This window comes from Sus scrofa, chromosome 14 (assembly GCF_054392235.1).
Source record: "Sus scrofa isolate SSC_HxYL_T2T_F1_AM1 chromosome 14, Sscrofa_HxYL_maternal_Yorkshire_Landrace_v2.0, whole genome shotgun sequence".
Lineage (NCBI taxonomy): Eukaryota > Metazoa > Chordata > Mammalia > Artiodactyla > Suidae > Sus > Sus scrofa.
The window spans coordinates 95,075,765-95,090,590 of NC_139396.1; the positions used below are offsets into that span (position 1 = coordinate 95,075,765).

General features: G+C 56.1%; 1 protein-coding gene across 37 annotated transcripts in view; it reads left to right on the forward strand.

The window, feature by feature from the left end:
• Window positions 1–14,826, forward strand: part of COL13A1 (collagen type XIII alpha 1 chain) — a 164,748-nt gene that overhangs the window by 88,571 nt on the left and 61,351 nt on the right. For 22 of the 37 annotated variants that reach the window (XM_084997159.1, XM_084997161.1, XM_084997163.1 and 19 more), the window contains 6 exons: window positions 417–452; window positions 1,278–1,304; window positions 1,922–1,948; window positions 7,032–7,058; window positions 8,134–8,160; window positions 10,276–10,332. In XM_084997159.1, the coding sequence (XP_084853285.1) occupies window positions 417–452; window positions 1,278–1,304; window positions 1,922–1,948; window positions 7,032–7,058; window positions 8,134–8,160; window positions 10,276–10,332 (201 nt within the window). Of the gene's footprint in view, window positions 1–416; window positions 453–1,277; window positions 1,305–1,921; window positions 1,949–7,031; window positions 7,059–8,133; window positions 8,161–10,275; window positions 10,333–11,411; window positions 11,478–14,826 lie in introns of all 37 variants that reach the window. The other 15 variants (XM_084997187.1, XM_084997169.1, XM_084997178.1 and 12 more) reach the window with 2 other exon arrangements.

Genomic DNA, 14,826 nt, shown 5'->3' on the forward strand with positions numbered 1-14,826 from the left:
CGTTGATAAGTGGCCATGAGCAATGACCATCCAGTGGAAAGACTTAAGCAATCACAGTCCAGGGGTTCAGGGAGCTGTGGCCCGAGTCCTCACCATCCTTGCTCTCCATCCCCTATTGACATGCAACATTCAGACTGTCCGGGCACTGAGGAGCTCTGGGAACCACTTCCCAGAGAGGCCCAAAGGATGCTGGCCACCCGCTTTTCCCTTCCCCACCTCCAGTCCCTGGAGGAATTTGCCTACAGTGGTCCATCTCCATCTCTCTCCATCCGCCCTCCCAGCCGGTGTCTCCCACGGCTGATCTCAGAGGAGTGGGAGGGAAACCACGGATCCTCTGGGAGCCAAGATGAACCAGGGACTAAGTTTTGGTTTCCTCCCCTCCTTGCCCATCCTCACTCCTCTCCTGCTCTTTTCAGGGTCAGCCGGGCACACGAGGTTTTCCTGGATTTCCGGTAAGTGGAGAGGACTGGAGGACTGTGTCCCTGGCAACCCCTGGGCCTGGCTGGGTGAAACTTCAGGCAGAGCCTGCTCTCAAGCTCCTCTTGTCTTTCCAAACCCTGGGTCAGTAAGAAGCCTCTCCTGCAGCCTTTCATGGAGGGCCACCCAGGAGAGCAGCCCAGCGCTTGGCTCACAGTGCATGACCGGGCAGAAATCAACACAGAAATAGAGGGGCAGCGGGACAGGAGCGGGCTGTGATGTCACAGGCCAGCCAGCCTGGCAGGGCACTGGAATGTGGGCCAGATGATGCTCAGCAGGGGGGCAGGGGAGCCACCTCCAACCTGGCTTTGAGAGCAGATCTGCCTGGGGGTGGGGGGCAGGGAGGGGGCGCAGTCAGGTGGCCACCTAGGTGTCCTGGGCACCCTGTCAAAGACCTGAGACAGATTCAGAGAGCAGGGCAGGGAGCAGTGAGCCCCCTTTCCTGTAGGCCTTGGTGCTGGCCAGCTGTGCTTTCCAGAATCTCACCATCCACTCTCCACCCTCCATGGTGACTGCCACCCTTCAAATTCTCCCTCGTGCAGGTCACCAGGCGGGTGGCATTTCCTTCACTCCTCTCCAAGACCCCTTGTGGAAGATTCCATTACTCTCAGCCCTGTCTTGGAATGGGAAACTGAGGTGTAAGCTTACTCATGGTCTCATAACTGCAAGTAATCAAACAGAGACTTGAACCCTAACTTGTTAAGGTTCAGAACCTGTGCCTTTAACCACCGGCCCAGGCCACCTCTCTGCCAGGAGACCTGTGATGCTCGGTCTTTATTGCCAGTCTCTTTCTCTTTCAGGGTCCCATTGGGCTGGACGGCAAACCGGTAAGTGGACCCTCCCGGGCTGCAGGCTCCTCCCCCTCATTCTGTTCAGGTCAAAATCCAGGGTCGCTTAGTCCTTCTGTGAGACCTTGACTCCTTGGAAAAAGCCTCAGATAAAACTAATATTCTTGGGGTGGAAAGTCATTGCAATGCAAAGGGGAGGAGGGGACGTTAGAATGAGTTGCCCCCACCACAGTGGGACTCCCCTGGTCATAAGTCCACGGCCGCCAAGCTGTGCTCTCAGCTTCTGGAGCAAGAGCAACCCCGGTGCTTCCAGGGCCTCCTAGAAGGGGCTGGCAGGGAGTGAGGCAGGAGGCAGCAGCAAGAGGAGAGGAATGGACAGCACAACCCGGTAATTCTGAAAGGAGCCTGGGCACTAGTTCACACCTTGCCCCTCAGCACCACAAGGCACCTCCTGTGTTCTCCTCGGGGTCTCGCATCCCAGCTGAGCCCCTATACTCACACCCAAGTCCACATGGAGGCTGCTTCTGGTCCAGAGCTCCTCTCTGTTCATTTCAATCCTTTTGACTTGGCCCCAGACACGGACATTCATGGGAGGAGCCGCTTGCAGCTGGGGCCGGGAGGGGTGCTTCTGGGACTGACTGCTCTTCTCCTTCCAGGGCCGCCCCGGACCAAAGGGAGAGATGGTGAGACCCAGCTTTCCTGCCTTCCCTGAGGGGTGGGATTGGCCTGGCCCTCAGGGGCCACACAAGCACTGCCTGGCAAAGGGGGCCACCAGAGGAGTTCCCGTTGTGGCTCAGTAGGTTGGGAGTCCAACTAGTCTCCATGAGGATGTGGGTTCGATCCCTGGCCTCACTCAGTGGGTTAGGGATCCAGTGTTGCTTCAAGCTGTGGCGTGGGTCAAAGATGTGGCTCAGATCTGGTGTGGCTATGGCTGTGGCTGTGGCTGTGGCCAGCAGCTACAGCTCCAGTGTGACCCCCTAGCTTGGGAACTTCCATATGCCATGGTTTAGGCCCTTAAAAAAAAAAAAAATGATAAAAGGCGGTGGGAACACCAGGGACAGTGGGAGGGGCTGCCCCACGGCCACTCCCAAGCTGCCTCCCCCAGGTCCTCACTCAGCACAGGGAAGAGAGGTGGGCAGGGAGTGGGCTTTTCTACCTGAGGAGTGAGGAAAGGGAGGTCCAGAGAGCACCTATGCTTGGTCACTGTCACATGGAGTTAGAGGCTAGTGTTCCCAAACGCCGCTCGGATGAGCTTGCAGTCAGCCCTCACACTGGGGCCGAGGGGAGGCCCTGAGCCTGATTTCCTAGCCCTCCCAGCCCTGGGCAGCCCAGAACCACAGGTGCTCTTGCCCCAGCTGGGCACAAGGCAGACCTGGAGAAGACCACTGTCCCCACCTTCTTCCTGGCCACCTCCCATCTTCTGCAGGGCCTTTTGAAGTTTTTTTCTCTCTACTGTCTTCACCAGGCCACTCCTTCCAGAAGGGAAAGCCCCCCTGCGCCCTGCCCTTGCAGGGCCAGCCCCTCCGGGGGAAGGGGCCAGTCTCAGATGGCCACTGAGAGCAGATGGGCCAGCCCTGGGTTGGGGTGCTTCCTGCCTCCCAAATTAGTCACATCTATGTTGTAAGGAGCCACCTCCTGGGGCTGGGGCTGGGCTTTGGGCTGGGCAGTGACAGCAGCATGGTAGGCCCCCGTCCCCACGTCCAGCGGGCTCGGGCTTGTGCCTTGTTCCAAGTGCAGGTGTGAGGATACCCACATGGGGGCACCACCAGAACCCTGCCCACTGTGGATGACAGTGGAGGGAAAGGAGACGGAAGAATGTCAGCCAGGAGACCCAGGCTCTAGCGCCAGCTCTCCCTAACTGGCCGGAGGACCCGTGGCAACTCAGCTCCTTCTGGGCCTCAGCCTGTCCGCTTGACTCAGACTCAGCTCATGTTTACTGAGGGTTTTCTCAGGTGGGCAGAGCCTACATCCGGTACCTTCGTTATCTCACCTCATCCTCAGCATCACCCTGTTCTCTGGGTCCTATTAGTGTCCCCTTTGACAACTGTGGAAACAAGCTCAGAGAGTCTGAGTAACCTGCCTGAAGTCACACAGCTAGGGAGCATCCAGAACAGGATCCAAACCCAGTTCTCCAACTCCTTCCGTCCACCTTTCCCTGCCTTTCTCCCTCCTTGTCTCCCTCTCTCTGGCCCTCTCTCCCTGATTCCTTTCCTTTAACCTGTTTTCACTGAATAGCTACAGCATGCTGGGTACTGAGCCAGGTGCCGGGGCTACAGATGGGAGTGAGAAAGACACCATCCTTGCCATCCTGTAGCTCATGGTCCAGTAGGGGAGAGAGACATTCAAATAATCTCTCATGTAATTAACAAATTGCCCCTGCCATCAGTGCTGGGGAAAGGCAGCACCTGCTAGCCTGAGAAACCTTGGTGAAACAGCCCCTCATCCCGGCTGAGGGTCAGAGAGGCTCTCCTGAGAAACACACCTGAACAGGGTCCTAAGGGGGAAGAGAAAAGGGGACAAGAGGGCCCATTCTGGTCATGGGAGGACAGCATGTGCAAAAGCCCTGAAGCAGGAAAGTCCTTAATGTATCCAGCGAATGAGAAGAGGGGCAGGGAGGCGCTGGGGAAGTGGGCAGAAGGGCTGCATGGAATCCAGTTTTCCCCAGCAGCTTCCCTCGCCATCATAGTCACCTCCACTGCAAACGCATTTCTCATTGCCCCTACCCGGTGCCAAAGCTGCCGTGTCTACGCAGGAGGTGATGGAGACGGAGGCAGGAATCCACACCTATGCTGCCATTGCAACAGAGGCTTAAGGGGTTTGGATGCCAGGAGTTTGGGGTGCTTGTCCCCTCAGCCCTTCCCCTCAGCCCTTCCCCTCCACCTTCTTCCCCTCCCTGGGGGCCTGATGTCCAGAAGGTATAATCGTGGTGGTCATCAGCTGGGCACTGCTCTGTAAACCTCATACAGCTTATCCCCTCCACAAAAGGAGACCGGGAAGTACAGAGTAGTTGAGTATATTGCCTGAGGCTACACAGCTCCTAAGTAACAGGGCTGGGCTTGAGACCCGAGGGGAAGGATCTTACCCCTCCACCAGGTCTCCTTCGGCTGCCAGAGCCCTTTGTTTGGAAAGAAAGGGACACTTTATGGGGCTCCTCTTCCTGTCGTCCCTCTGCCCCACTCCCACCCACTTAATCACCCATGAGTCTTCCCTGTCTGTTCCCAGGTCAGAACTAACTTGGGGGCGGGGGAGGGCCAGCCCTTCTCCCGTGAGCCCACGTCAGTGATAGAGCCCCCATCTGCCTCATGGTCATCCATCAAAATCCAGCAGGCCACAGAGCCATTAGGCTCCTGTTTGGCTTGGCGCGGGGACCCCAAGCTATTAATTCAACACGCTGTCTAGTGTAATTATCTTGGCCTGCTTATCATCAGTCTGACTCCCTCTCCCCTCCCCCTCCTGATGGCTTCCCCTCTGCTGGGCGTCCAACATGGGGGGCTGGGACTCCCCCTCACATGCTTAACCTGTGTCCTCATCTGGCAACAGGGTGAGGTGAGGACACCTGTGCCCCACCCACCTCAGAGCAGCCCCAAGAACCTGATGTGACGTGTAGACAGGATTGGAGTTCCCACAAGTGGCATAAAGGAGAACCAGGACTCTGAATTCACTTCTCATCCCACCTCTTGCAGGGCGGGAGGTGTTACTTCACACCAAGTGCTTAGAACAGAGCCTGGCCCAGAGGGTGCAAGACAGGCCCCCCAAGCTGGCCCATCACCTTTGACCTGTCCTAAAGGGGCAGCCTTGAGAGCTAACAGGTGCTGTGGATTGTTGGAAATATTTAAGAGAAATCTGAGATTCAAGCTGTTGGCAATTAATTGAAATAAAACTGCGGGATCAATGAAATACCTCTGGGGGCTGGGCCACCACTTGGGACGTCTGGACTCAATCCTCCAAGTCTCTGCAGTCTGTAACTGTGGTGTCATTCTTCTGGGCCCTGGCCCTCCCTCTCCCATCAGACTCCTCCCTCTGTCCCGGAGAGGGTAGCCTGTACCCCTGCAGTCTGGTTCCCTGCCCAATGCATCATCTTCTGTTAAACTTGACACTGAACACTTGGCCAGCCACATGGGCTGGGGTGCCACACAGACTGGCCCAAAGGCCACTTGTCCCTTCCCATGAACCTCCTGGGAATTCCCCAGCTTGATAGTCAGTCCAACTGGCACGTTGGGCACAAAAGAAGGCTTTTCTCCCACCCAAATGGACCTGTCCAAGGGAATCCTGCCGTCTTCCAGCCCCAAAGAGACCGGTCCAGAAGGTGGCTCCTCACAGGTTCTCAGGGTGGTGGCAGACAGGGACCTCAGGGCCCTAGAGGCTTGGGCACTGCCAGTGGCTCTGGCCAAAGTTTAGAGGCCCTGCCTCCCGAGGTTCAGCTCAGTTCAGGGTGTGTGGCCGAGTGGACACAGCTGGACCTTCACTGTCCCAGTGCCACAGCTCAGTGAGCTGCTGGGCCTTGTCTCCATCACCTCCTCCAGGAGACAGAGTGACACTGGTGCCTTCCTCTCGGGCCAGCGTGAGTATGAGCTTAGCACATTCCAAAAAGCCTGTCTCCCAGTGGGTCCTCAAAACAAGGTGCACCACCCTCCCCACACCTAACACAACCAGCCGAGCATGAGGCTTCCCCAGCACCGGGCTCTGGTCAGGCGCCTGAGAGAGCCAGCCAGACACTGTGTCCTCCTCAGAGAACCAGGGTCCATTCTGAACCCAGGCTCCTTTCTCAGAAAACTTGCTACGACGCCCTGGAAGGAAACCCCAAGGCCCCTTAGGTTCCTCTGAAGAGCCCAGAACATAGCTTCAGTCAGTCACCCACTTCCTGCTGCCTCTCTTTCACCAAAGCTTCCTCCGAAGCCCCTGACGTCTGCTGCGCTGCCCCAGCCCCGTGTCTCCAGAAGCCTCTCTGGCTCAGTGGGGGTGGGTGCAGAGGCCGAGGAGGGCAGGAGTTAGAATGTACGTGTCTCCTGGAGGCTTTCAGCTCTGTGTGGAGGTGGCATGAATGAGCAGGGCGTCCCACGTGGCACCCCCTTGACGTGTAGCTGCGACTACACAAATGCTGGTGCAGGAATGAATGAAGGATGGTGTGTGTTCTTCATCATAGCTGCCTGCGGGGGGGCGGGGGGCACACCTCGGCACGTCCACGGGTGACTGAAGAAGTTGGGCCACACCAGCTGGAACATCTCGGGCACAGGAAGGCCAGGCGTGGGTGGCCAAGCTCAGCCATCGGGGCTCCAGGCTTTCCAAAAGTTTCTTGCACAATCCCTGCAGGCCTGCATCTCTGGTTCTGCCCGCCTTCTGTGTGCCACTGACCTGTATGTGTTTCCTCCCCACAGGGCCTGGCGGGTTCCCCAGGATAGCTGCTCAGTACCTCGCCCCAGTGCTCCCCAGCATAGAAGCTTTGGGCCCTGACTCCTGATCCTCACTTTCTTTTTTTTTTGGCTTTTGTCTTTTTAGGGCCACGCCCATGGCATATGAAGGTTCCCAGGCTAGGGGTCAAATTGGAGCTGCAGCTGCCGGCCTATGCCACAGCCACAGCAATGCCAGATCCAAGCCACGTCTGTGACCTACACCACAGCTCATGGCAACGCTGGATCCTTAACCCACTGAGCAAGGCCAGGGATCAAACCCGCAACCTCATGGTTCCTAGTTGGATTTGTTTCCACTGCGCCACAACGGGAGCTCCCTGATCCTCACTTTCTAACTCTCATTTCCATTTCTTCGTAGGGGCCTCAAGGACAAAAAGGAGAAAAGGTAAGGCCAGTGGAAGCGTTCTAAGATTTTTATCCTAGGAAGCAGCCTTCCAACAGGTAGAAAGGGTTATTTTCAAACTTCAGTTTTTATCAACAGAATCAGGGGGTTGCCCACAGCCTAAGTGTCCACTCTTCCCGTCCAGGGGGGTATGAAGGAGAGAAGGGAAGTGCTCTGGGTGGCCCTTTACCTGTGGGAGATGATAGCCTGGAGCCTGGTCCCTCATGGCCTCTTTCTCTGCCCAGCCCACCTGCCACCCCCATGGTATTTCCTGACCACTGCCGGGAGCCTCTACAATTTCTATTGTCTTTTTAAGGCCATACCAGCAGCACGTGGAAGTTCCCAGGCCAGGGGTCTAATCAGAGCTGTAGCTGCCGGCCTCCACCACAGCCACAGCAACGTGGGATCTGAGCCGCGTCTCTGACCTACATCACAGCTCAAGGCCACACAGGATCCTTAACCCACTGAGCGAGGCCAGGGATGGAACCTACATCCTCGTGGATACTAGTCAGGTTCTTAACCTGCTGAGCCACAACGGGAACTCTAAGCCTCTAGGATTTTGAGGTGTCAGTTTGTAAAGCACTTGCCTGGCCCCCTTCCCAACCCCTACATTCTCTTTCTCCTTGACTTTCTGATGGCGGCTGTGCTGGGCTTGCTCCCAGGTGGAATGTGCTGGGACCTGGCACCTCCAGCTCAAAGAAGTTGTCTCCGAGGGCCCCGTTGCCCACAGCCTGTCTCAATGTCCACTCTTCCTGTCCAGGGGCTCCTATTCAGGGCTGTTGGGTGGACCCATCCAGAGGGCTGACCTTTCCAGAAGATACAGGCATAGATACATGGCAAGTGGTGTGTGGCGGCAGAGCCCTGCCCCAGGCTCCAATGGGGATGAGTTCAGGCAGGCCCTTCCCCCACGAGGGAAGGATTTAGTTCTCCTGCCCCCAGGAGCTCAGCCCAGGACCAGAGCGGGGCTGGCGGGTAATGCATGTGGGTGATGTGTCCCCAAGTCCTGAGCTTGCCCCCAAGGGACAGTCCCCCCACCCCCTGTGCCTAACATCCTCTTCTCCTTTCCTCTCACCCCCAGGGTCAGTGTGGAGAGTACCCCCACCGGGTAAGTGAACCCCCAGAACTGCTCCATCCCATGGGCTCAGCCCCCAGCTCTCTGCTCAGCAGCCAGTGAAGGTGGCCGCGTATGTGGCCAGCTCCTGGGGGTGTGCCTGGGGGTCAATGTGTGTTTGTGCAGAGCTGGTCTCCAGCCCTCATGTCTGCCCACTCGTGTGTGTCTTTGTATATCTGCCCCTGAACTGGCTGGGCCTGTGAACCCGCAGCAGGTGTGTATCTGGAACTCCACGTGCCTGGCTGTGGGCTCCTCTGCATGTGGCCTTCGACGTAAGGCCATGTAGCTTGTGTCTGACACCCTACCCAGTGTGTAGTGTGTGTGTGTGTGTGTGTGTGTGTGTGTGTGTGTGTGTGTCTGGCTGGCTGGCTGGCTGGCTGCCTGCCCTGGCCAAATCAGAGGGACTTTAGGGTTAGTCATTATTTCAGATGACCCAAACCTCCATGGTGGGAAATAATAGGAGCCTGACTGTATCAATTAATTCAAGGATAAAGTCTGTTTTGCCTCTTTAAGAATAAAGGGGAGTTACTGTTGTGGCTCAGTGGTAATGAACCTGACTCGTATCCATGAGGATGCCAGTTTGATCCCTGGCCTTGCTCAGTGGGTTGAGGATCCGGCATTGCCATGAACTGTGGCATAGGTCACAAATGAAGCTCAGATCTGGCATGGCTGTGGCTTCGGTGTAGGCCAGTGGCTACAGCTCCGATTCGACCCCTAGGCTAGGAAACCTCCATATGCCACGGGTGCAGCCCTAAAAAAATAAATTAATTTAAAAAAACATAATAAAGGAAGGCCCTCCAAATGGGGCAGGGGATTCAGGGCTGGGATGCTCTCCTTTTCTCCCCAGCTCCTTTCTTTCCCTCTCCACCCCAAGAAACAGAGCCCAAAGCCTGCTTGGTCCTACTGGGAACTCTCAGATGTGTGTGCCAGCATCAGAGAGCCATTCTTGGGGGTTGAGGGGGTGAAGGTGCCTCCTCCAGCAAGAGCCCCAATGAGCAGGGACTGGGACACCCCCCCCCCCATTTTGTGGATCAATCTTGCCACTCTCAGCCCCTGGCAGTGGGGCGGGGATGACAGGCATCTTTAGATGCCCATCCCCCTGCCGTGGGCTTCATTATGCCCACACACAAGGTGTGCCCGCCCCCCACCCCGGCCACCACAGACAGGGAGATTGAGGGAGCCAGGCTCAGACCTGACCCACCTCCCTCTGGAAGCCCAGTGGGAGGGCCTCGCTAGCAGGGGACGGCCACTCAGACTCTGACCCCTGGGTTCCCAGGCCAGGGAGAGGTCGAGAGGGGGGCAGCCTTGGGCGTGAGCAGTTGGGGCCGGGTTAAGGCCAAGGCTGGGCAGGGGGCACAGGCCGGCAGCAGCACAGACAGAGCCAGCCTGTCGGTGGCATGTACTCCACAGAGGCAGGGGCCCTGGTGTTCCGGCCAGCCTGATCCTGCTACAATAATAGAAGGTCAGCTGTGTTTATTTGAAAGGATGGGCTCACGGCATTGTTATGTTACCCGAAAGAAAGGCAGTAGCCCCCCAGCACAAAAGACAATACAACTGCGGACGCTTTAACTGTGTGTCATCAGCCCCTAGTGAACGTGGGGGGACAGGGGGAGGAGAGGGCTCTCGGCCCTTCAGCCCCACCGGGAAGAGGGACCAGACAGTAGGCGGGCAGAGCTAGAAGGCTCCAGAGCCCCTTAGCCATGGGCTGCAGGGAAGCCCAGGGTTATGACTGCACTGCTGTGGATAGTAAGTCAGGCTGGGTGAGAGTGGATTTGGGGATCCAGCTAATGGGCAGGGCAAGGCAGATGGCACCCGGTATCTTTTTGGAAGTGAGTAGGAAAGCCAGGTCCTTCTCGGGCAAGGGGTCTGTTGACTTTCCGAGGGGTCTGTGGTCTTCATGGGGGTGGCGGGCCATCCAACCTGCAAGATATAAGATCCAGGCTGGTCCAGGCCATTGTTCCAGCCTGCAACATCTCCAGGGAGGGGGTGGGGTTTGGGCAGTGGGTCGCCTGGGGTACCTGGGGACAGGGAGCAGGGGAGCTGTGTCTGAGTGTGGCATTCACTCTCCCCCATTGCCCTGTCTCCACCTCCACCCCCCACCCACATCAGGAGCACCTAAGCACCTCTCTGGCAGCTCTGCGCTCCAACCAGATAATTACCCTGAAGGTTTGTAGGTTCTAGAAGGCCTGCTGAGAGGCTTCCTGGACGCAGAGCCCAACATTGCACGTCCCCAGGCCCCATATTGGGAGGGGTGGGGCTCTCGGTACAGCAGCTGCCTGTCAAAGCAGCAACGACCCAGAAAGGCCATGATCAAGCTCCCACGTCCTTAGCTGGCTGCATCCTCAGCCCAGGCGGCCCCCGCTTCTTCATGCTCATCCCAGCAGCCTCATGTGTTAAAATGCTTTCAAAAACAAGAGGTGGATTAGATGCCATCTTTGTTTTCACGTGGGTTCTAACCTCTTCCTAAAGCTCCAGTGAGTAGAGAGACTAGATGCCGCAAGTTTCCAGAAATGAAAATTGCATTAGCCAGTGTGATTGCAACTTGCCTCCCCCCCAGAAAAGTGGTTGACCATGCCGGAGACATCGTGGCCCAGGCTCTATTTTCCAAGCCCACCAGCCCCAGGGTGAGACCTCAGGAGCATTTAGCTGGTGCCCACACTGGCCGCACCCTCTGCCCTCTCAGCCCCCTGGGAGCCGAGCTTGGCACTTGCCCAGACCACCTTCCCCAGATTCGCTGACACCAGTATTTCTCGTTCAACCAAAAAAAGAACCCAGAGGTCGCCGCACACCAGCCTGGCTTCAAGTACCAATTTAGCCGGGCCTGTGGCTCCCTAGCCTGAGCCTTGGCGTCTGCTCCCCTGCGCCCAGCAGCCTCTGTCCACCACCAGTGAGTGGCGGAGCTAGCAGTGCAACGTTGGGCTGTGTGTCAGGAGGCCTCTGCAGCCCAGCTTGGCCACCAAGGGCAGGCCTGGCCAGGGAGCACCCCTCTCCAAGTCGGGGAGTTGCTGGAGGCCAAACCCTGAGGGCCCTCCGCCTTCCAGGGAGGGGGGCCATGCAAGGGCACCCACGAGCCTGGAGCACCCATCCACGCCCTCCCTCCTGTGTGCCTCACGCTCACTAATCTCTCTTCTCTCTTCCTCTCCTCCCTCCCTCTTGGCCACCCTGCCTTCCTGGTGGACTTTCGACTCCTTTCGACTGACCTTTGGCCTTTGCCCTCTGGCCTTCCATCTCATCTTTCTCCTCAGCTGCTGCCCCTCCTCAATTCAGTGCGGCTGGCTCCACCCCCAGTCATTAAAAGGCGGACCTTCCAGGTAGACACCTCCTTTGCCCAGACCACACGGGGCCTCCCAGGGGTGGGCCAGACTCGGGCCCTGACAGCCAGGGCTGCAGGTGAAACCAAATTCTCACTCTTCTTCAGTAACCTTAAATTAGACAAAAATGGGCCCACAAATGATGCAGACATGGAAATACACCACGCCCAGGCCCAGGAGTCACAACAACTCCCTGCCATTACTACTCACAAAGCCACCAACAGCCATCCCTGTGTTCCAGTCACTGGGCTATGCATTTTGCAGGCCTGATTTCATTTAATTCTCTCAAAGAATAAGGCATGATCATCCTTATTTCACAGAGGAGGAAATCAGGCTCAAAGACATTAAGTAAGTTGCCCACAGTCACACAGCCAGTAAATTGCAGAGCACCCAGGTTCTCTGCCTCTTACTAGCTGTGTGACTTGGGGCAAGTTACTTAACCTCTCTGTGCATCAGGTTTCTCGTTTGTAAAATGAGGATACTAACAGTTCCTACTGCAGATGCTTATTGTGTAGCAAAGCACTGGGAATGATTCCTGGCAGAGTTTAAGCACTATAATTAAATTGCGGCTCAAAGAGGTGAATTTGTGCCCCAGGTCAGGCAAGCAGCCAGAGACAGAATGGGAACTGCCAGCCAGGTCTTCAGACTCCACATCCAGGGCTCTCTCAGTTGGACTTCCAACCTTTATTTTTAGGAATGCAGGAGTTCTCTTGTGGCACAGAGGGTTAAGGGTGCAGTGCTGTCACTGCAGTGGCTTGGGTCTCTACTGCAGGCACAGGTTCAATCCCTAGCCCAGGAACTTCCTCATGCCTTGGGCAGAGCTGAAAGAAGAAAGAAAGAGAGAAGGAAAGGAAGGAAGGAAGGAAGGAAGGAAGGAAGGAAGGAAGGAGAAAGAAAGAAAGAAAGAAAGAAAGAAAGAAAGAAAGAAAGAAAGAAAGAAAGAAAGAAAGAAAGAAAGAAAGAAAAGAAGAAAAGGAAGGAAGGGAGGGGGAGGGAGGGAGGGAGAAAGAAAGAAATGCAAATTGCTTAGCATCTGATCACTTGTAACCTGAGTTTGAGAAGCGAGGGAATTCACAGAGGAAATGTAGCCCACAACCAACAGGTGTAACCATTGTGAGCAACTGCTTCCTTCTTCCTGTCTTACTAAGCCAAGGAGGCTGGGATAGGAACAGATCACCAAGAACAAAGAACAAGAGACCACAGATGCAGGGATCCAGGCACAGGCATTGCAGCTTGATGCCAGGCCAGAAATTCCATGGCTGCCACCCATGCCCCTAGCCTTCCTTACACTGGGGGTCAGGGGTTACCCCTGAGGCCACAGGGGTGCTGCCAGTGGCAGGGCTCCGAGATGCTCTCTGAAAGCCCCACAGCAGGACCGGGAGTCACCATCTGGCCTGACTCAGGAGCCAGGAGCCCAGGGGCCTGCATGTTCCGGCACCTGATTGAACAAGGCTGAAAAATCACTCCAATTAACAGCTAAAAATACAGAGCGACACGTGACACGGGTGCTACCTGAGCCTACATATCCCGTTACACCAGCCAAATCCTCGAGAGCCTCCATGTGCTCCGAGCACTTACCCCAGCCTCGGGGGGCCGACTGGCAGCTCAGAGAGGCACCAGGCCCACCCCACTCTCGGCCCCCCACCCCACCCATGTCAGACCCTGTCCCAGGAGAGCTGAGTCCTTGCTCCCAGAGTGGCCATTTGCCTCAACCCACAGCAGCCACCTGCTGGCCTAAGTTGCACTAGCTGCTGCTTGCTGAGCCCTCGCTGGGTTCCAAGCCCTGTCAAAAGAATTCTCCGTGGATTATCTCATGTAATCCCACACGAGCCACCCCGGCAGTGGAGGTCCCTTCCTCATCATCGCCACCTCCCAGGCGAAGAAACTGAGAGGGGCCGAGGCATGTCACTGCCTCCCTTTCCAAGAGAAAGAGGCGGGTGAGCCAGAACTTTCTGTGCTGTCCTGATCTGATTTCCAAAGTAGAGATGGAGGAACAAGAACCCTTGTCCTGCCTGCTGCAGGTTTTGCCTGGAGAATAGGGTTTTTATGCTGTCAGCCATCATGGGACGTAAAAAGGCTGGTCCATTTCCTCTCAATAAACCACTACTGATTTTATAGGCTCTGTAAGATGTTTCACGTTGGATCTAACATTAGGTGAGAGAGGAAACATTATAGGAGACATGATGCGCTTAGCAGATGGTTTTGGGGGTCATTTCCAAAGTGCAGAAAGTTGGACAGTGAACAGTTTTTGCTGGGGGCTTATTTGAAATGAACAGGAATAGTCTAGAGTTCTGAGTTGGGGTCCTGGCTCCCCCTCAATTCTCTGTGTGGCCTTGGTCAAGGAGCTCAATGTCTCTGAGCCTTAGTTTTCTGTTGTGTAAAGTGGGATGTGTGACCCATTTCTGCATCTGCCTTCTCCACCATGGACACTCAGAGCCCTCGGGCGACTTCTCAGAGGGTGTGGCCAGATGCGGCCCAGGCCCCAGAGTGGCAGCCCTGGTGGCATGTACCCTAAGCTGTCCCATCTGAGAGATGGTTCAAGCAGATGTTTTTAAAATCTCAGTTCTTGTTCTGAGGCTGTGCCCTCCTAGTTACGCTCCTCGTTTTCATCTGTGGAGTTTGCAGCAAGCATTGTCAGCTCTGTTGCTGAAATCACACCGAGAAGGGTGAGCCAGCCTGGAAGTCTGGCCACCTGGGTCCCCCTACCTCCCAGCCTGGGGCTCTCACACCTACCAGGGGGTTCTGCTTTTGTTTTTCTGCAGGGATGGGCCCCTCAGTAAGAGCTGAGTCCAGAACCTCCCTGGAGAGATTAGAAAATAGCATGATGGGAGTTCCCATTGTGGTTCAGTGGGTTAAGAACCCGAATAGCATCCATGAGGATGTGGGTTCAATCCCTGGCCTCACTCAGTGGGTTAAGGATCTGGCATTGCTGTGCCTGTGGTGTAGCTGGCAGCTGCAGCTCAGATTCAGTCCCTAGCCTGGGAACTTCCATATGCCATGGGTGTGGCCCTTAAAGAAATGAAAAGAAAAGAAAGAAAATAACGTAATGGCACTGGTCTATATAGATCGAGGAGGACATGAGCTGACCTCCTTCCCCAGAGTCTGGGTCACATGCACCAGGCTCTCTCCTCCTCCTGAGGGAACACGGTCCCACCGCCACCTCCATGGGCCCTGGGTCCACCCTGGGCACATGCATGGTGGGTGACAAAGGCTGGGCTCAGAGCAGCTGACTGAGGAGGGGGCATAAGGCAAAAGAATAATAATAGCAACTCCAGAAGGGCAGAAAGCACTTCACAGTTTCACAACGCAACCAAGCTAGGGGTCGCCAACTCACTGTCCTCTGAGGTCA